The 26297-nt window shown below is 50.0% G+C and overlaps 3 protein-coding genes across 3 annotated transcripts in view; 1 reads left to right on the top strand and 2 right to left on the bottom strand.

Annotated features, from left to right (window-relative positions):
- The window catches only part of GLB1 (galactosidase beta 1), a 59107-nt gene extending 53146 nt beyond the window's left edge, over nt 1–5961 (bottom strand). Inside the window, exon 1 of the mRNA XM_081160218.1 lies at nt 5889–5961. Within this exon, the coding sequence (XP_081016344.1) occupies nt 5889–5960 (72 nt within the window). The 5' untranslated portion in view covers nt 5961. The remainder of the gene's footprint in view (nt 1–5888) is intronic.
- TMPPE (transmembrane protein with metallophosphoesterase domain) lies at nt 1910–5970 on the bottom strand. The gene is made up of 2 exons (XM_081160219.1): nt 5889–5970; nt 1910–3855 (listed from the first exon to the last, which is right to left on the bottom strand). The coding sequence occupies exon 2, from the start codon at nt 3744–3746 to the stop codon at nt 2397–2399; it is 1350 nt and encodes a 449-aa protein (XP_081016345.1). The 5' UTR covers nt 3747–3855; nt 5889–5970; the 3' UTR covers nt 1910–2396.
- A 4809-nt stretch (nt 5971–10779) lies between these two features.
- CRTAP (cartilage associated protein) lies at nt 10780–24720 on the top strand. Its single transcript, XM_081159561.1, has 7 exons — nt 10780–11332; nt 14802–14951; nt 16414–16585; nt 18765–18893; nt 21285–21430; nt 22296–22379; nt 23785–24720. The coding sequence occupies exons 1-7, from the start codon at nt 10862–10864 to the stop codon at nt 23836–23838; spliced, it is 1206 nt and encodes a 401-aa protein (XP_081015687.1). The 5' UTR covers nt 10780–10861; the 3' UTR covers nt 23839–24720.
- The last annotated feature ends 1577 nt before the right edge of the window (nt 24721–26297 follow it).

Consider the following 26297-nt stretch of genomic DNA (forward strand, 5'->3'; position numbering starts at 1 on the left):
ATGGATGTTTGGAATGGATGACAGTGGGATTAACGTATTGAAATTTTATAATAATAGGATCATACTACACAGGCTATTGTTGATTTTTTAAAAACATTTCCTTTTAATTTGCATTTACAGGGTTAAAAAAAGAAAGAAAAGAAGGAAACTAAGATGAAATGGAAAGACTTTTCAAGCTCCAAGAAAATATTTCTCACTACCTCCTCCAGCCATAAACAAACAAAGACGGCAGATGGGTGAAGACCAGAGGCGCAGAGGGTGCCGTGGAGAGGGACCCTTCAGGGCCCTATCTGGACAGTGACGGAGAAGTTTCTGCCGGAAACTCCCAGCACATCATGGAATACAAGCCAAGTATGAGAAGGTGCTGCTCACTATTCCTTGTGCATGTTAAGATGGACCTGTTTTGTGTCTAACAGAGAAGAATTGGTCACACTGGACTGAAAGGCCTGCTGTCAATACTTTGGAAATAAGAAGGGTGGTCTTCAGGACTCCCCAGGATTCAACTATCCACCAGGCAGAGCATGCACAGGAGACGTTAACACAGACAGAGGAGAGCAAAGCCCTGCAAATCACTGTCCCCGGCCGCAGGTGGCATGGGACCCACTCACATCCCCCAGGATTGTCTGCTCTATAAATTCCCGGGGCACCTGTACCCAACACAGTTCCTAAGCAAGCCCCACTGTGACTTTTACAAATTAACAACACTGAGTGCTTCCATCGTGACTGTGCCACGTGCAACGAATGCGCCACGTGTCAGTACCCTCCCCACGAAACAGACTTGAGGTAGGTATGAAAATTATCCCCATTGTAGGGTGAGGGAAACCGAGGCTCAGTGAGGTCCAGTCATCTGCCCAACACTGCCTGACCGTGAGCAGCAGGGTAGCCTCTCCAGTCTGAGTGGTGTCTGTGTTTCCTGTTAGGGAAAGACTCACTGTCACAAAAATGTCAGCGCTGAGCCCAGGTCCTCAGTCTTCTGAGAGGGGCCTTTCCTAACAGGACTGCTTATTGCTACCCCAGGGTCAAAGGGTCTCTTGAGTCTGGCACAAGGGCTGGACCAGCAGAGGTGAAGTCACTGCAGACACAGTAACCTCTGCCTGTTTTTCTATGGGTCCAGCAGAGATGGCCCTGTGAGCCTGTGGTCAGAGGCCTAGGGCAGTTCTAATGAGGTCAGGCCAAGGAACTGGAAGAACTGGAAGCCGTCTGGTAGGAAGGACAGTCCCAGCTCCCCACAGCCAGGTCCCAGCGGGAGGCAAGGCCTCCAGGCCCTGCCCGAGCCCAGAGGCCCATCGTTCCCCATGCAACTTCCTCACTGGTGCAGAGGGAGCCTTGGTTCCCCCCTGCAAAAACCAGACCCAAACCTGAGGTGGGGTTTCAGTTCCTGATTCTTTCTCAATCTAACAGACATCCTACACTGATCTGAAACTAGCCGACTCCGTCCCCGGCCCCGGCCCAGGTAGTTATGGGGGGAACTGAAAATAGTCTCAAGCAAACCACTCTGAGAGCACATCAGGTTCTGGGCCCTGGTTCTCGTAACTCTGGTAACTGAATCCTGAACCACCGGACAGTGGAAAGAACACTTTCACCGGGAGGCAGCAGAGCCCTCCTTACAGCTCTTCGCCTCAGTTTCCTCAACCCTAAGTAGAGAAAAGCAACCTGTCCTAATTATCTCACCCAACTGTATAAAAGGTGGGGAACACCCTCCCTCCGAGTCCCTGCGCAGCACCATTACCATCACCTACCACGTGCTCCCTTTCTCCCACCCCACCCCAACCTCCGCGGCCCAGGAGCGAGCAGCAAAACAGCATCACTCAAGGTCTGGAACAGGATGAGCTCTGTGTCCCAGCAGGTTTTGCCGATTCCCTCAATGAAGGGGACTCTGACAGAACAGTGTCGGGGGAGACTCTTCTCCAGCCCCCGGAGGGGCCTCGGGTTCGCCTGCTCTCCCAGTTTACCTGGCAACACGCCCCTTACCCAGGAGGCTCTGCATCAGCGATTCTGGAAACTGCCTAAGTCCTAGAGGGGCCTACAAAGCCCTCAGAGCTCCTTCCCTGCTCGGCTTTATAGAGGCATCCCTTTCAAACCACCCCATGTTTCGGTTTATCCCTGGGAGCTCTGCAGAAGACGGTTTACTCCACATCATCTGGAGAATAGATGCCGGTCCTTTCGCGTGTGACTTTAGTGGCCTCACGGATGCATATAAAAAAGCAACTGGCCGTCTACGGAGTTAACCTGCCAGGCAGCCCCACCACAAATCACTGTCCAAGCCAGGCTGTGACAAGGGCGTGTTGGCAGGGCTGGGCAGGAAAGGCTGGAGGGTGTAAAGCAGGCAACGCGCTCCGAGGAGGGGACAGGGCGAGGGCGAGGGCGATGGGGAGGCGTACAGGGCAGGGCCAGGTTCAGGGAGCCCGCTGCAGGATGAGCTGTGTGATCTCCGCCCTGCTACCCAATCTCATGGGGATCCCGTAGTAGGCCGTGCCGGGGCTGACATATACAAACGTGGTCTGGGCCACTTGGTAGAGACCAGCAAAGAAGGGGTTCAGGAGATAAGACGCCACGTTCAGGGGGAAGATCTGCCCGGCATGCGTGTGCCCAGAAAGGATCAGGTTAATATCTGGCCGAGCCTGAAGGGCTCTCTTGGCGGCCAGGGGCTGGTGAGCTAGCAAGACGGTGGTGTGGTCCGGGCTGCAGCCCCCCAGCGCCTTCTCGAGGTCCATGCCATGGCCAGAGTAGTGCAGGAGGTCTGCTTCGATGTCATCCACCCCAGCCAAGCAGATCCAGGCGTCACCCCCACCATCCCCACCTCCACGCTGGGCCCCGGTGGCGGAAATCTTCACATTCTCGTTGTGAAGGGGCCTGACGTTCAGGGACTCCAGCAGCGCGAACCAGTTGCTGACATCTGACGTGTAGTACTCGTGGTTCCCTGTGACGAAGTAGGTGCCCAGGCGCGAGCGAACCCGGCCCAAAGGAGCGACGGCCGTCCGCAGGACCGAGGCCTCCGCATCGCAGAGGTCCCCCACGATCACGGTGACATCTGGCTCCAGCGTGTTCACCATCCTCACGAACATCTCCATCTTGGTCCTGCCCACCGTGGGGCCCAAGTGAATGTCTGAGAGGAGCACGATCTTGAGGTTGTCCATCGACGGGGGCAGCTGACGGATGGGCACCTCCACGGTTTTCACCACCGGGGGCTGGGCAGCGTTCAGAAGCCCGGCTATGCTGAGCACGGCGGTCACCGCCACGGCCAGGGCCGGCCTCAGCGCCAGCTTCCTCGTCTTATCCAGGCTGCCCACCACCCTACCGCTGTGCCAGGCCAGGAGCTGGTAGGCCTGCTCCATGCCGCTGAGGGTGCAGAGGAAGAAGACCATGATGATGTACGCCCCGAGGCAGGAGTAGGCGGCCAGCGAAAAGACATAGGGCTCCTCAGCCACTAAGAAAAGCATGGTGAAGAAACTGGAGTGCGCCAGGGCCAGAAACGCCACAACGGCCATCTTCCAGAGCTGAAAACAGGCGGACTCCGTGGCTGGGGAATGGCTGAGGTTGCTGACGGCGCTACGCCAGATGTACAGGGAGCCGATAAGCATGAGCGAGTTGGCAAACAGGGCAAGCTGCAGGCGGAACAGCCAGCGCCAGGCCCTGAGCTCGAGGCTCTCCGACAGGCAGGAGCGGGAGATGATCATGGACACGAAGACGGTGCCAGCAGCCAGGGCGGCCTTCGCGCCCAGGGAGAGCTGCCTGAAGTTCACCATTCTCTCCGCTCCTAAGAGGGTCCCCTGGCAGGTCTGTGCAGGTGGGCTCTGGAAGGTGAGCTCCTTAGAAAGGACAGTGGCCAAGGAGAGGGTTCCAGGTCAGGTCCGCCTGCAACCAGGAACCGGCATCAGCGTTGTGGAACATTAGAGCTTTCCTGTCCCCATTCAAAACCTGAGGGCCACTTACATCTGCCCAATCGGCCTTGAATCGGAGCCACCAGTCAGTGGCGACACTTTATTATTAAAAGACAAACACAATGGGTTGGAACGTGATGGGCAGCTTTCATTTTCTTCTCTCCGGTTTCCTGAGTGCTTAAAGCTTTTCCACAGTGCATATGGGATTTCTTGTATCGTAAGGAAAACAATATTCTAAATCAGCGGTTCTCAAAGCGTGGTCTGGGAGACCCTTTCAGGGGGTCCATTTAGTTTAGATTGTTTTCATAACACTACTAAGCCACAGCTGCCTTTTCCTTTCTCATTCTCACGCGTGTACAGTGGAGCCTGTCAGAGGCTACGTGACGTGTGCCAGGGCAACGCAATGCAGAAGCGGTTATGAGAACCCGACTGTCCTCTATTAAGACAGACACAAAAGAGGTGCGCAAAAAATGTGAAAACCAACACCACTCTTTTTGCCCTAAAATTCGGGGAGAAACACTGTTATTCCCAACCCCCCCAAAATCAGTTTCTTAACATGTAATAGACTTATTATTTCTGAAATAAATTAATAAATATTTTAAATTTTAGTTTTAATTTCCGGGGCAGTTAAAGTTTGAGAACCGCTGATCTAAATAAATGTAAACAAGGAAATCACAGAAAGCTCCACCGGTCTGGTAGCTTTCTTCAGCTCAAGGCCCAGGAGGGCCACCCAGCCACCCAAGAATTCCTGGGGTGAGGCCAGCCCCCCTGTGGGGGCCTTGGTGTGGCAGTGGGCGGGCACCCGGCTGCTGGGTCATGCTGCCCATGATGAGCAACCACTGCTCAGGGGACCGCCCTGCCCACCTGCTGCTCATCCATCAATCCACGGCCCGCCTAAAGGTGAAGATCGGCCTTCCCCGCGCCCATCTGCGTCTGCCGCCTTCCCGGGGGTTCTCGCAGCTGGCTGGCTCTCACCTGGGGGGCTCCTCCAGGCCTCCAGGCCTCCAGGCCAAAAATCTGGGGCAGGGGAGCCACACACCCCAGCAGACAGGGGTTAGCAGATACTCCATCTGAGGTGACCTTTCCCCCCCCCCGAAAAGAACCCTAAACTACAATACTTTCAAAAGGTATTTTCCAAAGACTTAAGACAATTAACCTCTAGCTCTTAGGTAAACGTATGGCTTCGCTGTAGGCAGGCTATTCCAAGCCTTTGAGCTAGGGTGTCATTTACAGGTCCACCGGCCCATCACCGCCTCTACTTAACAGCGTGCCCCAGGCTCAGCCCACCCAGGCTCTGGGGGGACCAAAGTGGGCTCGCTGACCGTGCAGAGGGGCCGGGGCCCGTGTCAAAGCCGCGCCCTTCTCCCGCCAAGCGTGCCCGCGCCCCTCACCCACCCCTCCCGCTGCCCCCTCCCGCAGCTCCGCCTCCAGGCCGCCCTCCGGCCTGCACCGCCCGACCCTGCAGGCGTAGAAAACCCGGGCCCAACAAGGAGGCGGCGCGAGCGGGGAGAAGGGCATGAGAACGCCTGGAAAGACATTAACCCGAAGTTCCCCCGCTGGGGGCCTCGCCTGACCCCATTTTCTCCTTCCGGAGCGCCCCGCAGAGCTCACCCTGGACAAGGGAGGGCGCCCCAAACCAGCGCCCAAGGCTTCCTCCGGGAACGCGCGCTACTTGGAATTCCCCTCCCTGCGGGAACTCGGCAAAGCCGAGAGGATGTGGGCGCACCTCACCTCCCCCCCGCGGTCCCCCGAGGGACGTGGGTCCAAGCGAAACCCGCGGCCGGAGCGGAACGCACGAGCGACCGGCGACCGGGGAGGACGCGCGCCCCGCCCGGCGCGCCCCCGACAGGAGGCCAGTCCACTGCCTGCGCTGCGCGGGCGGTCTCCCGGGGGCGCCCCCGGGCCCCGGGCCCGCCGCCCCCAGGCCCCTGCTGGCCGCAGCCCCGCCGGGCCGTCCGCCCGCGTGTCCCCAGCGACGCGGCCCCGCGCGGGGTCCTGTGCACTTACGCGCAGGCCGAGCGCCGCGCCCAGCAGCAGCGACACCAGCGGCACGGACAGGGTGGGAACGACCCCCGGCATGTCCCCCGCCAGCCTCTCGGCTCCCCCGCGGTCGGCGCCCGGGCCAGCCGCTCGGCGTCACTGGACCGAGGACCCGCGCCTGGCACCGCCCCCGCCGGTCCCCGCGCGCAGCCCGGAGCCCGCCCGGCCCCGAGCCCCGCCCCGAGCCCCGCCCCGACACTGCGGCCGGGGGCGGGGAGCCCGGCAGGACGGGCCCCAGGCCGCGTGCAGCCGCGTGACTCCAGGACAGCCTGTCCGCGCCCCGTCCGCGGCTGTCAGACCCTCGGCAAGGCCCCCCGGAGGCCCCGCTGTCAGCAGCTCCATAGCGCCCGGGTGGGGCGTTCGCCGGGCCTGCTCCACCCCCCACCCCCCCTCCCGCCTCAGAGGACAGAAGGGGGAAGCTGAGACCAGATAAACCTGAGTGGGCGACATAGAACCCTAGCCCTGCTACCGGATTCTCCGGGAAACTCTAAACCAAACCAGGGGTCTGCAAATTGTAGTCCCTGGAACAACCATATACCTGGAACTTGTTAAGAATTCAAATTCCCGGGCCCCACTGCAGGAAATCTCGGTCAGAAACTCGAGGGATGAGATCCGGAAATCTGTATTTTTACAAACCCTGCACGTTTTTCGGTGCATGCTAGGGTACTAAGCAATGTGGAGGTATGGTTCCGCTGTGGTACAATCGTTCCAAATGCCAACCTTCAAAGCACCGGGATCTGCAGAATTTCTGTTTCATTGCTGGGTTTTGAGAGAGAAGAGCAACGCTTCTCACCTTTCAATTTTGCATTTGGGCCTCTCAGCGGCCCTGTGATGCCAATGTAGGCAGATCTGTCCAATCGGTAAAGTACACTCAGGTGCCCCTTAAGGAAGAGATACAGTCTTAGAAATGCAACATGCGGTGATTTTGTCACTGTGCGAGCATCACACAGGCCTGGATGCGTGGCCTACGACACACCCACACTATATGGTATAGCCCCGAGACTACAAGTCTGTACAGCAGTTACTGTACAAAAACCAGCATGAGGATAAACCAAACCCAGAGAAAATAATGCAGTCCAGTGACGCGGAAAACGTACTATTTTAACGTAAACTCTTTTTAAAAAATAAGTAAAAGACTACGCTCTAAAACAACAGTAAAAGATATAGTAAATACAGAAACCAGTAACATGGCTGTTTAATTCTCATTTTCCAGTATAATGTGCTGCACATAACTGCATGTGCTGTACTTTTTATGGGACTGGCACTTGTGGTACGTTTGTTTACACCAGCATCACCTCGAACACACGCGGAGTGTGTTGTGCTAGGACATTATAACGGCTGCATCACTCGACGAGGAATTTTCCAGCTCCATTATAATCTTGTGGACCCTGTCGTGGTTCATTGTTGGCTGGACAGTCATTAAGTTGTGGTGTTACTGTAGGAGTATCTCTTTTTACACTTGGAAAGCCAAAGGCTCTGTGATGTGAGTTAGCTTGTCCAGGATCACCAGTCTCCAGGAACTCTGGGTCTGAAGTTTTGTTTCTTGAGCCCGAGAATGTTTACAAGGGTATAAGCCATAATATAACTCATTAAGTTATTTGTGTTAGGTTGCTTTCTGTATGTTTTTAAAATAAGTTAAAATGTTATTACTTTGAAAAGTTATAAATTAACCTTAGCTATGTTCCAAAAACACTTAAACTTTGTGTAACGAAATAGCTGCAATTCCATTTACTCATTGCCTTCTCCTTTCCCACTGGACATTTCCTTGAGAGACCAAGAAAGAGTCACTGGCTTTCCCTTCACAGGTTCATTTCTTGCCTGGAACACACACTCCTTTATCTTGTACTTCAAAGTTCTTTCTAAATTCAGCTTTCCTAGTTAGCAAACGTCAAATCCCAATGTCATTTCTGACCTCATTTCGGTGTAAAAATTTAGCTAATTTTACATAGCTAATATTTTAAAAATTCCATTAAAATAATTTTAATTTGAAATAGGTTTTAGGAGTATTAAATGATATATGTTAAAGGCAAGGGAAAAAAAGAACTCCCCTAAAAAGACACGAAGACAAATTGTGATATGTGATTGGATCTTGGACGAGTGGGGGGAACTGCAAGAGATATTATGGGGACACTGAAAGAAAGTTGAATATAGACTAAGGATTAGAAAATAATATTATATTAATTTAAATTTTCTAATTTTGATAATGATACTGTGCCTATGTTCTTAGGAAATATACTCTGAAGTATTTAGAGGTAAAGGGGCATAATGTGTTTAACTTAATCTCAAATGGTAATAATAATATGTAAATGTATGTTACATATAATGTTTATATGTTATATAAATATACATATATACTACATGTATATAATGACAGAGCAAATGATGGAATAAGGCAAAATGTTACCAATTGAATTAGGTACAGGAATTCTTTTTCTTCTTTCTTTACAGGAATTCTTACATCAAAATAAAAAATTATTTAAAAAACTAAAAACTAAAAAAAATAGCCCTGGCCGGTGTGGCTCAGTTGGTTGAGTGTTGTCCTGTGCACCAAAAGTTCCTCGGTTCTATTCCAGGGCAGGACACATAACCAGGTTTCAGGTTCGATCCCTGGTAAGGGTGCATTCAGGAGGCAGCCCATCGATGTTTCTCTCTTTCATTGATGTTTCTCTCTCTCTCCCTCTCCCTTCCTCTCTCTTTAAAATCAATAAAAAAAATATATTTTTAAAAAAACTAAAACAATAGTCTCCGGCCTACAGATGTGGACAGTTTGGCGGTGTAGCAATTCCTTATCTTTCTCATGTCTTTAAGTTTCTGACAAAAAATTCTGAGATCTGTGTCTAGGGGTTAAGTTGTGCAACCAACTGATAGGTATGGTTACGAAAGAATAAAAAGATAAAATTGTGAAATAATTCGCCAACGGTTTCCCCACAGCTCCAATAAAAGTTAGCAGCATGCCATATGACAGTCATGAGTCTTAGGATGTCCTTGCCCCTATACTTTCAAACTTCCTTTCAGTTTCTAAAAACAGGTATGTTTTTGAGATATCTAAAAATATAAAATGCCCTAAGTGAGGCCTGCTTTAGGGGAGAAAAAATGAGGACTTCGTTTTTGTTTCAATAATTTTTTAAAATCCTCACTTGAGGATATGTTTAATTGATTTTAGAGAAAGAGGAAGGGAGAAAGAGAAACATCAATGTGAACCAGCAACCTAAGTATGTGCCCTGACTGGGAATTGAAGCCACAACTTTTCCGTGTACCGGGAGGTGCTCCAAACAACTGAGCTCCTCTCTCTCTCCCTCCCTCCCTCTCTCTAAAGTCAATGAAACAAAAAACAACAACAAAATCCATTCTTTTGTTTACGGACAGGTTATTTCTGCTTTCTGCTATTAAGAACAGTGTTGCTATACACCAAAAACATTTACTAATTACAAAAGAAAACAATGAAGTGGAGAAACCACGACCTTAACAAAGTAATCAATATTAACCTCACTGTAAGGGGCAGATACTGTGTTTCTCCCATGTCACAACAGAGAGGGATGCAATATTGCTTCAGTGAAATTCTAACCAAATGAGCTAATCTGAATCTAATCATGCAGAGAAACCCCAAATGAGGGAACTTTTTAAAGATAACAGGTCTGTATTCTTTTTTTAAATAGACTATTGTTAAGAGAAGTTTTATTTGCAGCAAAACTGAGCAGAAGGTATAGAGATTTCCCATATGCCCCGACACTACGTAGGCACAGCCTCCCTCGCTACCAGAATCCCACACCAAAGATTAACCTACACGTCACAACCACCCCAAGTCCCTAGTTTACATAAGGGTTCCCTCTTGATGATGTACATTCTATAGTTTTTGACAAACGTATAATGATATTTATCTGCCATTATAGTCTCACACAGAATAGTTTCACTGCCCTAAAAATCCTCTATCTCTGCCTATTCATCCGTCCAACACCTGGCGACCACTAATGATTTTACAGTCTTTATAGTTTTGCCTTTTCCAGAATGTCACATAGTTAGAATCATACAGGGTGCAGCCTTTTCAGATTGGCTTCTCTCCGTGTCTTTTCACAGCTCGATAGCCCATTTCTTTTTAGCACTGGATACTATTCCAGCCTCTGGATGTTCCACAGTTTATTTATCCACTCACTTACTAAAGGACATTTTGATTGCTCCCAAGTTTTGGCAATTGTGAGTAAAACTGCTATCAACATTTGTGTGCGTGTTTTTGTGCGGACGTAGGTTTTCAACTAATTTTGGTAAATGCCAAGAAGTGCGATTGCTGGGTTTAGTAAGGGTGTGTTCAGTTTGGTAAGAAACTGTCAAACTGTAAGCACAGTGGCCCTGCCATTTTGCATTCCCGGCAGCAATGCATGTCAGCGCTTGTTGCTCCATGACCTCGTGGGCATTTGCTGTGGCCAGCGTTCCGGATTTCGGCCAGTGTAATGGGTGTGTGGTGGTATCTCGATGTTGTCTTGGACTGTGTTCTTCAAAAACGTCAATGGCACGACAGGAAAAGCTGAAAGGTCCAGATTAGAACACACCAGAAGCGACACTAGATGCAATACGTGGCCCTGGACTGCATCTGGCCCAGGGAAAAAGTGGATTAAAAGTCCTCTAAGTGATTATGAAGTTTAAGTGGCGCTAATCGATGATCCATTAGGACAGCGTCTGGCTGGCAGGCCGCGACCCCAAGCCCGTGGAGCCCCAGCACGGGCTGGGCAGTAGGGACCTGAGGGCAGCGCGCCCTTCGCAGGGCACCCTCCCCACGCGGGCAGCTCCCGGGACCCTCCGTCCGGGCGGGGAGGGGCGGGCGGACGGGGCGGGCCGGAGGCCGCGTCCCGCCTCCCGAGCCTTCCGTCGGCCGCGGCGCGCCGTCCCCGTCCTTCCTTCCTTCCTTCCCTCCCAGCTCCTCTCCTTTCTTCCTTCCGCCCGGCGCGATGGGGCCGGGGCGCGGGGCGGCCGCGGCGCTGCTGGCGCTGCTGTGCGCGGGCTGCGCGCTGCGCCCGGGGCGCGCCCAGTACGAGCGCTACAGCTTCCGCAGCTTCCCGCGGGACGAGCTGATGCCGCTCGAGTCGGCCTACCGGCACGCCCTGGACCAGTACAGCGGCGAGCACTGGGCGGAAAGCGTGGGCTACCTGGAGATCAGCCTGCGGCTGCACCGCCTGCTGCGCGACAGCGAGGCCTTCTGCCACCGCAACTGCAGCGCGGCGCCGCAGCCCGAGCCCGCCGCCGGCCTCGCGCGCTACCCCGAGCTGCGCCTCTTCGGAGGCCTGCTGCGCCGAGCGCACTGCCTCAAGCGCTGCAAGCAGGGCCTGCCAGCCTTCCGCCAGTCGCAGCCCAGCCGCGAGGTGCTGGCCGAGTTCCAGCGCCGCGAGCCGTACAAGTTCCTGCAGTTCGCCTACTTCAAGGCAAGTGCGCCCCGCCCCGGCCCCGCCCACCCCGACTCAGGCCCCGCCCACCCCGACTCAGGCCCCGCCCCCGGGCTCAGGCCCCGCCCCCTTCTGGACCCGGCTGTCTTCAAACCCAGCCCTGGCAAAGGACACCTCCAAATCCTGCCCCCCTCCTTCACCTTAGAGATGAAAATACTGCCCCTGGCGGCAGTGAATACGTGCATAGAGCATCCAGCGCCTGTTCCGGGAAGACAGGCTCCTCTTTTCGGCACATGCCGTTAAAATCCCTTTTTCTCAAGTGAGTGGTGACTTTCAGTCACCGAGCGGGAGGGGACCCGAGGAGCTGCCTCGCGCCTTCTAAGGGGAGGGGATGGAGGCCAGGAGAGGGCGGGCTCGTGGGGAGCACCCCCGCACCCCCCCCCACCCCCGCCGGGAGGAGCGGAGCTCGGCGCCCGCGCTGCGCGTCTCTCCCCTGCAACCCGACCGAAGGCGGGCGTCTTCCTCCTTTCTGCGGCCGCGTGGATTCCGCCTGTGATTGCTGGCTGAAAATAGCCACAAATTACGGTTCTCTGCCCTCGGAGTCCTTACTCTGCGGACCCGCAAGTTTTAAGAATGGGCTGAAGTCCCCGTTACTGGGTAAAGAGGCCTTAACTTGGCAGGTCTCCGCCGGGTGTTGCCAGGAGAGCCCTCCCTCTCCAGGCCCAGACTCCGCTTGATCTACTTGAAAACGATTTTTAAAACAGTACCTTGCATTTATTCTAAGGACTGCAAAGTCAGAGGCATGGCATTTGCCAGACTCTGGAGGTAGAAGCTGGGTGTTTTGTTTTGTGTAACTTTGCTTTGAGCCTTTGGCCTGCCAGATCTGTTTTTCGTGTTTCCCCCGAAACAGCCACCAGTGTGTTTCATTCATATGAGCAATAAAATAGCACAAAACCCCAAATAGAAGAAAGGCTGGGTTATTTGATGGTTGGGCACAGTTTTATATAGCATATCAGTTTTGCGACTATTTGTCCTGGCAATAAAAAAAGTTTTAAAATGGAACCAGGGATAAGATTAATAAATTTCCAGGACACTGAAAAATGATGGCTGGCTCATACCAGCAGTTTTTTTAAGCTAAAAATGACTTGTTTAATTTTCTTTCTTCTTTGTATAGCTTTTGGCAGAACCAAAACTGAATCACATATTCAAGGGGGAAACACTTTATTTTTAAGACTTGAGAATAGTGAAAGCTCGGATTTCTTTAATATATACACGAATCATGTGATGTAGGGAGGAGGGAAGAACATTTTGCTCAATGTGACCCTAAGGCCTGGGTTTTCTCCTTCATGGCATCCTCAAAGGTTAGGAAGTTCATAGCTTCTCTTCAAAACCCCTTAGCAATCTTGTAACAGTCACTTACTTAAAAGTCGGTAAAATATCATCTGTCTTAGTATTTTGAGGTCTCTTATAGGGTAGAAAAACATTAAGAATTTTATTAATAATATTATGAATCTTCATTACTTCAGCTGAAAATCACAGAAAGTGATTTTAGGTGGTGATATTGTATGTTTTTGTTTTTTTCTTAATGATGTTTATATTTTCAAATTTTGTTTCTGGGGAGAGAGAAAATAATTGGGGACAGGCACATACATTCCACCTGACACCTAAAGGCTGGAGATAGATGGCACTGCCTGCTGTGGCAGGATTTGGGTAGGTGCTCCTGTGCCGTCTGATTTGCAGGCCTCTGTTTCAGTGATTAAGGACAAATGCCTGATCTGAACACATGGAGAGGGATGGTGAGTTCAGACTGTCAGAGAGAGGTGAGGAGGTGTGGATGTGTGATCTTGCAGAGAAGGGGCCTCCCTCCTGATGTGTAGCCCTCAAGCCCACTGTAGATTTCATGTCACCAGCCTGCCTTAGGTTCATGTCACTCGCTGTGGGTTTTCTCTGGCTGCCATCTCCTTGAAATGCTCATCTTTCCCACAGGCCAAGGAAAACGTGAGCTCCAGTGCTTTATCCAGTCCTTAATGACTTTGACCTCTGAGCAGAGAGAGCTGGCCACCTCGCAGGCGCCACCCTTTGCCTGGACAGGGACTCTGTTCTTGCCAGACCAATAGCCCTGCCACCAACACTGAGTTAGGAGTGGCTTGTTGGGCAGGTAGCTGGGGTCCTCTCATGCAGGAGGCTGTCTCTCACCCACCTTCTCCAAAACCTGGCTGGGGTCTGTCTGAGGTTTAGCTGTCCAGATGCGGCTTCAGGTTCTCACTGGCAGAACCTGAGCTAAAGTGAATAAAATAAATCACCCTTTTCAGGAAGGGGTTGCATTTTGTAAACTCAAGTCCTAAGAGAGAGGCCTTAAAAATCCCACTCTGCGCCCCTCTTTCTAAGCGCTCTTCTGAGACTGAGAGACTCTAGTTTCATTGGCACATGCTTTAAAAGAGCTGCATTCAAACCTCCTCCCTTCCTTCCAGCTGCCAGGCTGGCCTTTTCCAGTCAGGGCTGTCCAGCTTCCTGTGCAACTCTTTCCAGCGCAGTCCCACTACCAGCCACTGACTGGCATTCTCCAAACACCACCACCCACCACTTCTCTATTGCGGCCACCACCATTGTCTCTGAATGACTTGGCTCCAACTCTGAGGGAATTTCGTACAGATATGTGCTACCCTTTGATTCTCAGATATCCAAGTGTACCAAATATCTCTATTTTCTCTTTCTAAACCGAATTCCCTAATCCCTGCCTCCGAGTGTCCCTGCAGATTGGCTGGAGGAGACTCTGTGCATGGGTATGGGGGCCTCCCCTTCTCCCAACAGGTTGTGCCATGATTCCAGGGGAGGCCAGAGTCAGGACATCAATGTGGGGGCCCCTCTGGTTGTTGGTCACATGTCCATACAGGGGGGTGTCCATATCCCTGTCTTCCTGCCGTCTTGAGCCCCCTCCCCCCCAACACATCATTCCTCTCTGAAGATTTCTGCCCTCCTGGGCTCTGCCCACACGGGTGCCACACTGCACCCCAGGGCCACAGAGCTTGCTTCTCCCACAGATACCAGGGGGAACTTTTTTCTAGCCTAGGGGATTCCCTCTTCCTCCCTTCTTCTCTCAGGCCAGCCACCTTCTGCCCGTAGCTCCCTCTCTGAGTTTCCTTCTCACACTTGCCAAGTTCTCTCCAGGGCACAGGGCTTTTGTCACATGAGTGATTTCTGCGTTCTGACCAGAAATTACCTCCATGAGGGTGGTCACTGCCTAATTGTGGAGAAAAAGGGAAAAAGTGAGGAAAATATGGATTAATTTTATGAAAATATTATGTAGTTATGATGTCATGTCCGAATCACTGACCCTGTGTCCTGCCTTGTCCCAAGTCTTGATGGGCCATGGAAGGCCCTGGCCCTCAGCTGGAAGCATTGTGTAGAAGCACTAAGTTACGGAAGGACCCAGCAGTCTTTCTTGTTTTGCAAAAATCACTGCTCACCATCCACTGAGTAGCTTTTCCCTTTCTCCTTTGTACTTTAGGCGAATAACCTTCCGAAAGCCATCGCAGCTGCTCACACCTTTCTGCTGAAGCATCCTGATGATGAAATGATGAAGAAAAACATGGCCTATTACAAGAGCTTGCCCGACGCTGAGGACTACATTAAAGACTTGGAAACCAAGTCATACGAGGTAGACGTGGAGTTTTACACGGTGGTCAGTGGTGACCTTTGATGACATTTGATGAATATCAAGACTATCATGACTTTTTAGCACACATTTGATCCACTTAAGAACGAGACTACATTCCATGATGCTTTTAAAGCCACCTTTTGAAAAATGCTACACCCTAGAAATATGGTCGTTTGGTTGTTCAGTTTTACGATGGTAGAATAAAGACATGCCTTGGAAATCAACCAAAAAATGACCAAAAACACAGAAAACAGAAATTTAAGTTTCCATTTCTGATGAAACTAGGAGGTATATTTTTAAACACACACACACGCATGCACACACACAGCATATATACGCATTAAGGCGGAAAGGAAGTAGAGAGACTAGGAGGATGGCCTGGACAGGCGAGAAGCTACTTAAATCTATGCATCTACAAAGAGGAATTCTGATGCGAACTAATGAGGACAGTGAGAGGAGGGAGAACCTAACCCCTCTGAGCACTTACTATTGCCTGGGCCTGTTGAGCTCAGGCGCTGGGGGCATGGGTACCCATGAAGGGTAGGGCAGGATTGAAAACAGAGGTATATGTTGTTGAACGTACCCACGGGGAGCCAGGAGAGCCCAAGTTCTGACTACAGGCTTTCCTGTAGTGACCAGCCCGCCACTCACTTTTTCAGTAGCGATGACCCTGAAACACAGTGTGTGAAGTCCCTTTCCTGGGGCCCTTTAGTTTTCCAGGGGAGAATTCTCCGAGGCTATCCTGGCCTCTCCAGGTTAGCAGGTTTGTGCTTATAGCCAAGATCTCTACTTATTTCTCGTGAAACCAGGCTGCTTCCTTAGCCCTCACTATTGCTCTTTTTCCCGATCCTGTCCACAATTAGCAGAAATTCCTTGACGTTTCCTCTGTCTGGCACATGGTTGCCCTTCCCAGTAACTGGTGCTGCACTGTTAGGGGACAGATGTTCAACACCTGCTCTCAAGCTTATGTCTTTTCCTTGATGCAATTTTTAAGATGAGCTTCATTGGGATATAATTTATTAAAATTTTAATTACAAATTTTAAATGTACAATTCTATGAGTTTGGACAAATATGTACAGTCCTGTAACTACCACCATAATCATGATATAAAATATTTTCTTTTCCCCTAAAGTGTTCCCTTTTGCCTTTGTCTTGACCCCTGGGGGGGCAGGGCTGCTCTGATTTCTTTCACTATAGTTTCCCTTTTGTCCTTGATTTGACCTTGATTTTATTATTAAGCACCCGCTACTTTTTGAATGCAATGAAATAAGCATACCATTGCACACATGCTAGAGAAACTAGACAGAAGTGAGTCACTCACTGGCTTCCTACTTAGTTAAGGGTCAGCGTGGTTTCTTCAGAGTTAGTGAGAGCGGAGCCCTGTGATGCCCGGTTTCTCCAGGAGGACAGGCCCCCTCCCGGCGCGTGCGGGAGTGTCATTAGCGTCTCCCTGCTTTCCAGAGCCTGTTCATCCGAGCCGTGCGGGCATACAACGGGGAGAACTGGAGGACGTCCATCACCGACATGGAGCTGGCCCTTCCCGACTTCTTCAAGGCCTTTTACGAGTGTCTCGCCGCCTGCGAGGGCTCCAGGGAGATCAAGGACTTCAAGGATTTCTATCTCTCCATAGCAGGTTGGTGGAGGTTGGGTCCTAGACGTAGATGGGACGGCGGCCGGTGGCCTCTGGGGAACTTTGGCGCCTCCATGGGTCAGACTGGACTGGGCTTGGGGAGGAGCAGTGAGTGTGACGTTGGGGCACAGCCTGCAGGGCAGGATGACCCATCAGCCCTGCCCAATCCCGATCCCACAGGCTGCTGGAAAATGAAAATGGGCCACAGGAGCTCGTGCCTCACGTTACTCTAATAGTGGAAACTTTTCAGCACACGTAAAGGTAGAAGGAAGAGAATAAGGAGCCTCTGAGCAGCTGTCACTGAAGTAACTTTTGGGGGAAAAGTTGTCTGATTATGAAACAAGGCATGTTCATTATAGGAAGTTTAGGAAACACAGGAAAGTGGGGTGGAGGGGGCCAAGACGGGGGAAGGGGACATTGGTAATATTTTCAACAATAAAGATAAATTAAAATAAATAAATTAATTAAAACATTGTCAGGGAAAGAAAAGAAAACACAGGAAAGAATGAAGAAAGAAAGTGTAAACCACCACCCAGAGACAGCCCCGATTTCCCCAGGGTTTCTCTTCAACCTCTAGTGGGCAGCATCACTCCAGAAAATGGGAAAAAGGACCTGGAGAGGTTTCCCAGGTCGGTTTTGGGAACACTGATCCTGCAGCCGCACCTGGTGGGAAGGGTGCCCTGGGCAGACAGGCCTGGGAAAGCGCTCGGCACTGCCTGCCTCTTGGAGAGTCACCGCGCACTTTAAGTGCTTCCACGGTTAACGGTTCGTAGAAATCTTGTGGTTTGGCAGTTATTGAATCCGGGGGTTTTTTCCCATCATTTTTTTGACTATCTTTCCATAAAGTACCTTTTTTTTTTCTCTTACCGAAAGCTTTTTATTGTGGAAAATTTCAAACATATACAAAAACTAGAGAGAAGAGTTATAACAAACCCCTATGGACTGGGGATCGAACCCGAAACCCAGGCACATGCCCGGGCCGGGAATCGAACCGGCAACCTTTTGGTGCCCAGGACGACACCCAACCAGCTGAGCCACTGCGGCCAGGCTATTGCTGATGAATACACAGAGATTATGTCATTCTTTTTAATTGCCACCAAATACGTCATTGGCGTGAGATTGGGGGGCGGGCAATATACTACAGTGTATTCGGTTATCTGATGGACATTTGGCTTGCACCAATCTTTTGCTATTACATATAATACTAGAGTGAGAAATTTTAGGCTTTTTTTTCTCCTAATTATGGAGGTGTGTTTTCAAAGTCAGCTTAAGGGGAATTGATTGCTCAAAGAGTAAATGTTTCTGTAAATTATTCAGTATTTTGTTACCATTTTGAACTCCTACCAGCAATGTCCGAAAGCGCCTGTCCCGCACGCAGTCCTCCCAACGAGACGTGTGCCGTTATTCTGGAGTCCTTTGCTTGTACTTGCGTGAAGGGAGAAAAGGCAGGTAGCCAAGGATCCTGTGGGACATTGTGAGGGACCAGGCCCAGAAGTAGCATTAGCGTTGTTATTTACATTTCATTGGCACGGCTGGTCATGCGGCCCCAGCGCAACTGCAAAGGAGGCTGGGAAATTTGACCTTCGGTATCTTTCTGTGTTATTATAAAGTCTGCATAGATTCGTTTGTATGCACCATAATTTATTAATCATCACCCTATGGATGGGCATTTAGGTTGTTTCCAAGTTTGTTTGCTGTTACAAATAGTGCTTATGTGTTTTTTTAACCTTCGATAAATGGTGCCAAATTGCTGTTTGAAAAATCTGTTCTTGTTTCATTTCTACCAACAAAACATGAGAATGTAAGTCTCACTATTCTCTCCCTAACGCTGAGTGTGTCGTCGTATTTTAAAAATGTTGCCAGTATAACGGTTTAGATGATCTTAGGTGGGAATACATTTCTTAAATATAAATGAGGTTTAGCATCTTTTCACAATGTTTATTAGCCATTTTTATCATTTCTTCTCTCTTAACGTTTTATTGACCATTTTTACCTTGGGCATTCGTCTTTTTCTTGTTAATTTTTGAGAAACTTTGCATATTAATGATTTTAGTCCTTTATCATAAGTGTTGTAAATGTGTTACCTTCATCACTGATTATTTTTTACCTTTGGGAGGTGGGGCAGAAGCAGTATTAAGAAAGTAATGAGCGCGCGGCTCTGAAAGTGTGTGTGTTCTTTCAGATCATTACGTGGAAGTCCTGGAATGCAAACTACAGTGCGAAGAGAACCTCACCCCAGTTATAGGAGGCTACCCAGTGGAGAAGTTCGTGGCTACCATGTATCATTATTTGCAGTTTGCTTACTATAAGTGTAAGTAAGCCTCTTCTAGGGGATCTTGGGCAAGGGACTTAAACCTTCTAAGACTCGGCTTCCCCCTCTGTGCAAGAGAGGTAATGACCCTACCTAGGGCTTTGAGAGAATTTGTCAAGGTCACAGCATCAGCCCCAGTGCCATGCTTTGCACAAAAAGGCAGCGTGGCGTGGTGACTCAGGGCACAGACCCTGGAACCAGCTGCCTGGGTTCAAATTCTAGCTTTGTCACATACTTCTCTGTGTTTCGCTTTGCTCATCTGTAAAGTAGACATAATAGCATTAACCTCATAAGACTGAGGTGACGATCAAATCTGTTGATAGACATAGGATGCTGAGGGTGTTCACACACTGGTACATAGCAAACTCTACATAAGCGTTTCTTCTTTTCGTCACTATTTCCCTTCCTCCCCACCACGGGCCTTGCTTTTCTGACTGTTAGGGCTTCATTCCAGTTGGCCCTCCCTTAGCCTGAAATGTGTCAGTCAGAACATTCCAAGTGGCCAAAGGGAAACGAATGCGAGAGGGAAAGGTGTCACTGTAACCCTGGCACCAGTGGTTTGGTAGAGAATTATTTATCACAGAGGACAAGTCATGTTCTATATAATCTACAAACACGCTTCCATATGAGACAGTACTGAGCTCACAGTAGGTCCCCAGCAAATATTTATTGACTGCATTCCGGTGTTAAGGGGATAGTTTCCTACTAGGCAGTGTTTTTGCGCATGGCGAGGCCTCTTTAATATAAGTGACTCACTAGTGCTTTCTTTCAAAAAGGCTTGTAGTCCAGGCTTGTTGCAGCAAACCAAACATCTGGGAGCTGTGCGGAGAAACATCGCAGCAAACAACCCGTTCCCTTCTCCCCTCCCCAGCCCCCCACCCGGTGCTAACTGATTGCTTTTATTCACCCACATTCGGAAGAGCCTGTTTTAATAAGAATGATAAACAATTATGTGTGTGATCGTAAAAAAAAAAGGCTTATGAAAAATTTAAAACACCTTAGAGAGGATGGTCTAATGAACTGTAGTCTGCCCATCACCCAGCTTCAGCTTTTATCAATATTTTGCCCATCTTGGGTTCACAGTTTAAATATTTCCAGTTGGATGAAAACATAAGCTAGTGTTTCTATTGCATTGTCATGAGAACCTGGGCTGGGTCTTCACTGAGCTGGCCCCCTGGTGGACTTGGAAACATGGGGAAGAGTGGTTGGGGTCTAGCCTCTGAGCAGGGCTTGGTTCTGCGTGCACGAAGCCAGAACACGGGGGATTTAGACGTATTCCAGGCAATTCCACCCTCTGGCAGCTCCCTGACCCTCTGAAACCCTCCCGTGCTCTGAAAATTACTCAGTGTATCAGGAACTGTGGCAAAGGCTTAGAAACACTGGTAACTAAAACTTCCAGCTTTCTTTCCTGCTCCCCAGGAAATCTTTGCTTTTGGGGGTTATAGGTACACAGTAAGAGCAAAATTTTACATCTTGATATTGGCTTCCTTAAAGCCTGCCCTGACTTGAACTCCTTCTGGAACACCTACCGCACTCATTTCTTGAGGGCTAAGTGTTGTTAATTACACTGGAACCCTTTCCCAGCCCAGGGCCTTGTGAATACGTGGCCCGAAAAACCCTGGTTAGAAACTTGTCATGACCAGAAACAGCCACGGGGTGGCATGATTTACTCATGTCCACGCCTCGGTTATGCTGGTCAACCAGAGCTTGAGCCAAGGCAGTGTTCCTGGCTTGAAATTTGGGGTGGAATCTGCCAGAATAAATACCCAGGGGCTGGTGTCTCATCGCTTCTCCATGTCCTCTGCCCCAAAGGCAAATCCCAACCTCTGCAAAACTCCTAGGCTAGTAAAGGTGCTGTCGTAGGTGGGGCAACTCGAAGGGAGGCCGGAGGGAACCTCACTTCCCGGAGATGAAAAGACCAGTGACTTCAGATCTCTTCCAGCCCAGAGAGGCCGCCATCCTTTTGGGTTTTTCTAGGTTGGGTTTAGCTATAGGAGGGCCTGCTTGGGTCTGGGGATTGTGGTGGTATCCAAACGGGACCTAGGCCCTTGGGGACCGCAGTGGGGGAGCTCATTTGCTGGGCGCACCCTCCCTAACTCCCTCAGCGCCCCCCAACAGTCTAGGCCTTGGGGACCCAGCCTTCTCCGGTTCCAGGGATGCGAGACCAGCTTAGACCACCAGAGCCTGGGGTGGAATAGGCATCTGCCTGACAAGGAACTAACATGTTTCAAAGCTCAGGGCTGCCAGGGAGACCCCGGCTGGGCAGGTCCCAGTCGGGGCTGATTCTGGCTGGTTGCGGGCTTTCGGGAGGAGGCTGCCAGGAGGGGCTCAGGCACCACCCTGGGCGGTGAGAGTGGTTGACAGCCTCTTCCCCTTTCTCCCTGACCCCAGTGAGCGACCTGAAGAACGCAGCCCCCTGTGCGGTCAGCTACCTGCTCTTTGACCCCAACGACAAGGTCATGCAGCAGAACCTGGTGTATTACCAGTACCACAGGGACAAGTGGGGCCTGTCGGACGAGCATTTCCAGCCCAGACCGGTAGGTGCCAGCGTGCCGGGCACCACGGATCCCCTCCCCCGCTTCATTCTCACTTTCGGGAGACGCTTTGCACCGGAAGAGAAGGGGTTATTTTGGAAATGGAAGGAAACTCACTTTTTTTCTGTTTCTTGTCTTTTAACATTTTACTGCTTTATTCTGATTTTTAAACCAGTAAAAATTCTACAGGTTTCAAACATTCCGGAAACATTTTTACTTAGAATGTGAAATTCCCTCACGGCTCCCTACTTTCTGTTTTCCCCCTGCCTTATAGCTGTACATCTAGTCAGCTATACAACCCATATTTATTTATTTTTATAGGAACGGGCTCACATTTTACATTACTGTTCTGCAGCTTTCTTTGTCTCCCTAACAGTTCATTGTGAATATTTTCTATGTCCCACTCATACACTTACTTTGTTGTTATTTTTGACAGCTTCATGGTGGGCTCGTTTATGGATGGACCATCATTTAATTCCCACAGTGGACAAACAGCTTCACGTGTGTTAGGGAACTCCATGGATTATATATGACATCCAAAATGATCTAAATGACCATGTTCTTAACTTCTACTTTCATTGGGATTTCTGTATGTGGTCTTGGTTTGCCATTCATACATCTTCTTTCACTCACACACACACACACTCTCACTCACTGGGACATAATTTAAAGACAGGAAAATTCACGCTTTGAAAGGGCACCAGTCACCGTTCTAGTATATTCACAGAGTTGGGCAACCATGACCACTCCCTAATTTTAAATATTTTCATCATCCCCAAAAGAAACCCCAGGCCCTGTTCCTCCCACCTCCCAGCTCTAACATGACAAGGCGGGTCCTGTAAACTGTCCTCTGTCTGTGTCTGAACAGGAGGCAGTTCAGTTCTTTAACGTGACTACTCTCCAGAAAGAGCTGTATGACTTTGCAAAGGAAAATATAACAGATGACGATGAGGTAAGTTTTCATGTTTAACACACGTCTGGCTAAGAGAAAATCTTACTCACATCTCTGCTAAGATCACTGCAAGGCGAGTCATCCCTGAAATAAGAAACAGAAGGGGCCCTTGAGAGGCGCAGTGTCTGTGGGCGTTTTAATGGGAGTCAGGCCCTGGCCTGGGCAAGACGGCTTTCTAGGAACCCAGGCTGCAATGCCATCCAACTTTCTCTTTTTTAGGGGAAATTGGTGAGTTCTTTTTTTAATTTTTAATTTATTGATTGTAGAGTGAGAAAGAAACATCATTTTGTTGTTCCACTTATTGATGTATTTCTGCGTTGATTCTTGTATGTGCTCTGACCAGGGATCGAACCTACAACCTTGGTGTATCAGGATGAAGCTCTAACCAGCTTAGCTACCCAGCCAGGGCAAATTTTGTTATTCCTGATGCTATTTAAATGGAATTGTTTTCTTATTTTTATTTTTCCATCGTTTGTTGCTAGTATATAGAAATACAGTTGACTTTTGTATATTGAGACTGTAATCCTGCAAGTCACTCCAGCTTTCTGAATTTGTTTCCTCCTCTGTGACATGAGAGAGCTTTACTGAATCTTTGTTATAAAAATACCTAACAAAGTAGGAATAGACTGGGAGCTTCCTCAACCTGACAAAGGACATTACACACACACACACACACACACACACACACAGCCAACAACATACTAAATGCTGAAACAATGCTTTCCTTCTAAGATTGGGAACGAGACAATGATGTCTGCTCTGTCCGTTTCTATTTGACATTGTGCTAGAGGTTTTAGCCAGCGCAATGAGCAAAGAAAAATAAATAAAAGACATCCAGATGGAAAAAGAAGAACTACCACTATATCCATAGGAAACGTGATCTCACAGTGCTCTTTGCCAGGTTGAGGAAGCTCCCCTTCTATTCTTACTTTGTTGCGTATTTTTATCATGAAGATTCTGTAAAACACTCTCATGTCACAGAGGAGGAAACAAATTCAGAAAAGTAACTCAGGTCCTGGTCCTTGAAAAGCCCATGGACTGGTGATCAAGGCAGACAAGGACAGATCGCAGGTGTTCCTGTGGGGTAACTGCTAGTGGGAGGGGGCAGGGGTGTGGGGAGGGAGGCACAGGAGGAGAGGCGCTGACAGGGTCTCTCAGAGGCGGCTGGATGCCCACTTCACACAGCCCACAGTGGGGCTGCAGAGCACTGGACTGCAAGTTCACAAGGAGTGGAGCCAGGTCCCCTCTGCGGGAGAAGTCAGGTCCTCTGGGCCCAAGGGCTTGGGAGAAAGGCTGCTACGGCCCCAGCAGGCAGCTGGCAATGGCCTCTTGGAAACGGTCGCTGCTCACCGCACTTTAAAGCCAGGTGGCCCACTTAACGGAGGTGTCCTGTTGTCTCTTGCAGGGAGAGGTTGTGGAATACGTGGATGACCTCCTGGAGCTGGAGGAGACCAGCTAGTCCACAGGAGCCAAGGACACGTCCCCTCGAAGTTCAGGAAACACAGATTCTTGGTCTTCCTTTTCCCAACAGCCCAAGTTGTTGATACCTCAAAGCCTTCTCTTTACTCCGTAAAGTGAAAGGGAAGCCCCATCTCTCACTACATATAACACGTGAAAGGGAAGCCCCATCTCTCACTACATATAACACGGGGCGAGGCTGCCTTCCCCGTGACCACACCTGCCTCCCAGCTTCACACCTGCTTTCTCTGTGTTGACACCTGTCTTCCCCAGCTTCACACCGGCCTTCTTCATGTTCATACCTTCCAACCACTTTGGTTGGAAGGACAGTCTTCTATTTTTGCCCCCAGAAAAATCTATATTATTTTTTAATACGAAAAATACTCCTAAAAGATGGTAATTGTGAAAACCTACTTTGACCTTTCTGTTCTTCCAGATTTTAGTCTTTTTTTATGTCCATGTCCTGACCCAGGAAAGCTGTTGGAGGAAGAAGGCTAAACTTCCCCACCTCCCGTGATGGTCTGCACATAGTCTGACCTGCACCGTTCGTGGCACCCATTGAGAAAGAAGTTGGTAACAGTGTACAGTACAGAGATGTGGCTTTTGCCCAACACTTTTGCATCTCCAGAGTCTGACAGTGGCTTGTTGATTCCAGTTGAGGACAATTCTCAATTATCAGTCTCCGAGCTGGAAATGGAAGAAAGCAGAGGGAGTCTAGTTTCATTTGCTCTTTCAATAAATATTTATTGAGCACCTACTATGTGTTAGGCATTGACCTGGCACTGGAGATACTGCACAAGATAAGAGTGGGAGGAAAACTCCTGCTCTTGGAGCCTATGTTCTCCAAGGAGAGACAGGCAACAAATAAACAAGAGTAAATATATGCAAGGTATCAAGGGTGATAATTGCTATGGAGAAACATAAAGCAGGGAAGGAGTTGAGGAAGCCTGGAGATGAGGCTGCAGTTTTAAACAGGGTGGTCGGGGAAGGCTTCACCGAGAAGGTGACGGCAGAGCAGAGACCTTAGGGAAGCAGCTCTCGAGGGAAAGCATTCCAGGCAGAGGGAACAGCATGTGCGGTGCTTTACAGTGAGAACAGGCTGTGGTCAGGGAACAGCAAGGAGGCCAAGGAGAGGAGCGGGCCAGGGGAAGAAGGGAAGAAGAGGCTGGAGCGGTGTAAGTATAGGGGATGGGGGAGAGGACAGGTGGCTGAGGGCCTTGTTGGCTGTGTCAGGCCTTTGGCTTCTCTGCTACATGAGGTGGAAGCCCCTGGAAGGTTTGAGCAGAGGAGTGCCCTGACCTGGGTGATAGTCATGGAAATGATGCTAAGTGGTCGATTGTGGATTTGTTTTCAAAGCAGGGCCAATTAGATTTACCGACAGATTGGATGTAGAGTGTAAGACAAAGAGGGGCTGACGGTGACCTCCAGAGAGACTTTTGAAGTTAGTGGGGTAGAGGGTCATAGGGCAGGACTACAAAGTAAGGGGGACCAGTGAGTGGATGCCCCGGCCCAGGATTCCCGAGTCCTGGAGGTGGTGCACCCAGCAGCTGTTCAACTCCCCAGAGCTCCTGGCTGCAGTTGACCTTCCCAGTGAGTGAGGAAATGCGAGGAGACCACCACAGGCACAGGGCTGGGCTGGCCTGGGCTGGGCTGGGCTGGGCTGGGCTGGGCTGGGCTGGGCTGGGCTGGGCGTCTGACTCACGCCACCTCTGCCCTGCAGAGCTCCCATTTGGTTTTCTTCTGTTGGTTCTGAGCCTGGGCAGAGCTTTCTGTGGGTGGCGTTTTTCTGCACAGGGTTGAGTGGTGGTGGTGGTGGTAGGGCCCTTGTCCACTCTCTGAACTTGGCCTCTCTTCACGGGGGATCAAAGAGCTCCTCCACCCCCATCCTAGCACTGTCCTCTGAGGAAGGAATGCTGGGGACAGGATGATCAACATTGTCAGCGCCTCCCTTTGATTGAAAGCTGTAAAACTGAGTTATTAAATTTTTTATTTCAAAGGAAACCAATCTTTAAATTTTTTTTTTTTTTTTTAAGTGAGCAGATTCTTCCAAACCTACTGTGAAACCAGTGTGCAGGCTGCACTCAGTGACCTAACCCAGCGCCTCCCTGAACGGTTTCTTGGAAGAGTCTAGAAGATTCTTGGGTTGAACCTCATAGGTTCAGCATTAGTCTGGTCTGTCTTTTGAAAAAACAAACATATTTGTCAGCTTTGTGGGAGTTTCCAGACCCACCTAGGTTGCCTCACTTGCCCTCTGACCTACCAAACGGTCAGTCTGTTTGGTGTCCTCAGGCTGGTCCCCCAGGGAGGCTGCCCACCCTGGGGGTGGGGGGATCTGTCCAGTCCCATTGCCACTCTGGTAACCCAGGCAGGGTGGGCACCCACTGGGCAGGGTCTAACAGCTAGCCCTGTGGCCCGTTAACGTTCAGATTTTAGCAGTGAACGGCTGCCGGTTTGTGTGTA

Source organism: Miniopterus schreibersii (assembly GCF_964146895.1).
Source record: "Miniopterus schreibersii genome assembly, chromosome: 15".
NCBI classification, from domain to species: Eukaryota; Metazoa; Chordata; class Mammalia; order Chiroptera; family Miniopteridae; genus Miniopterus; species Miniopterus schreibersii.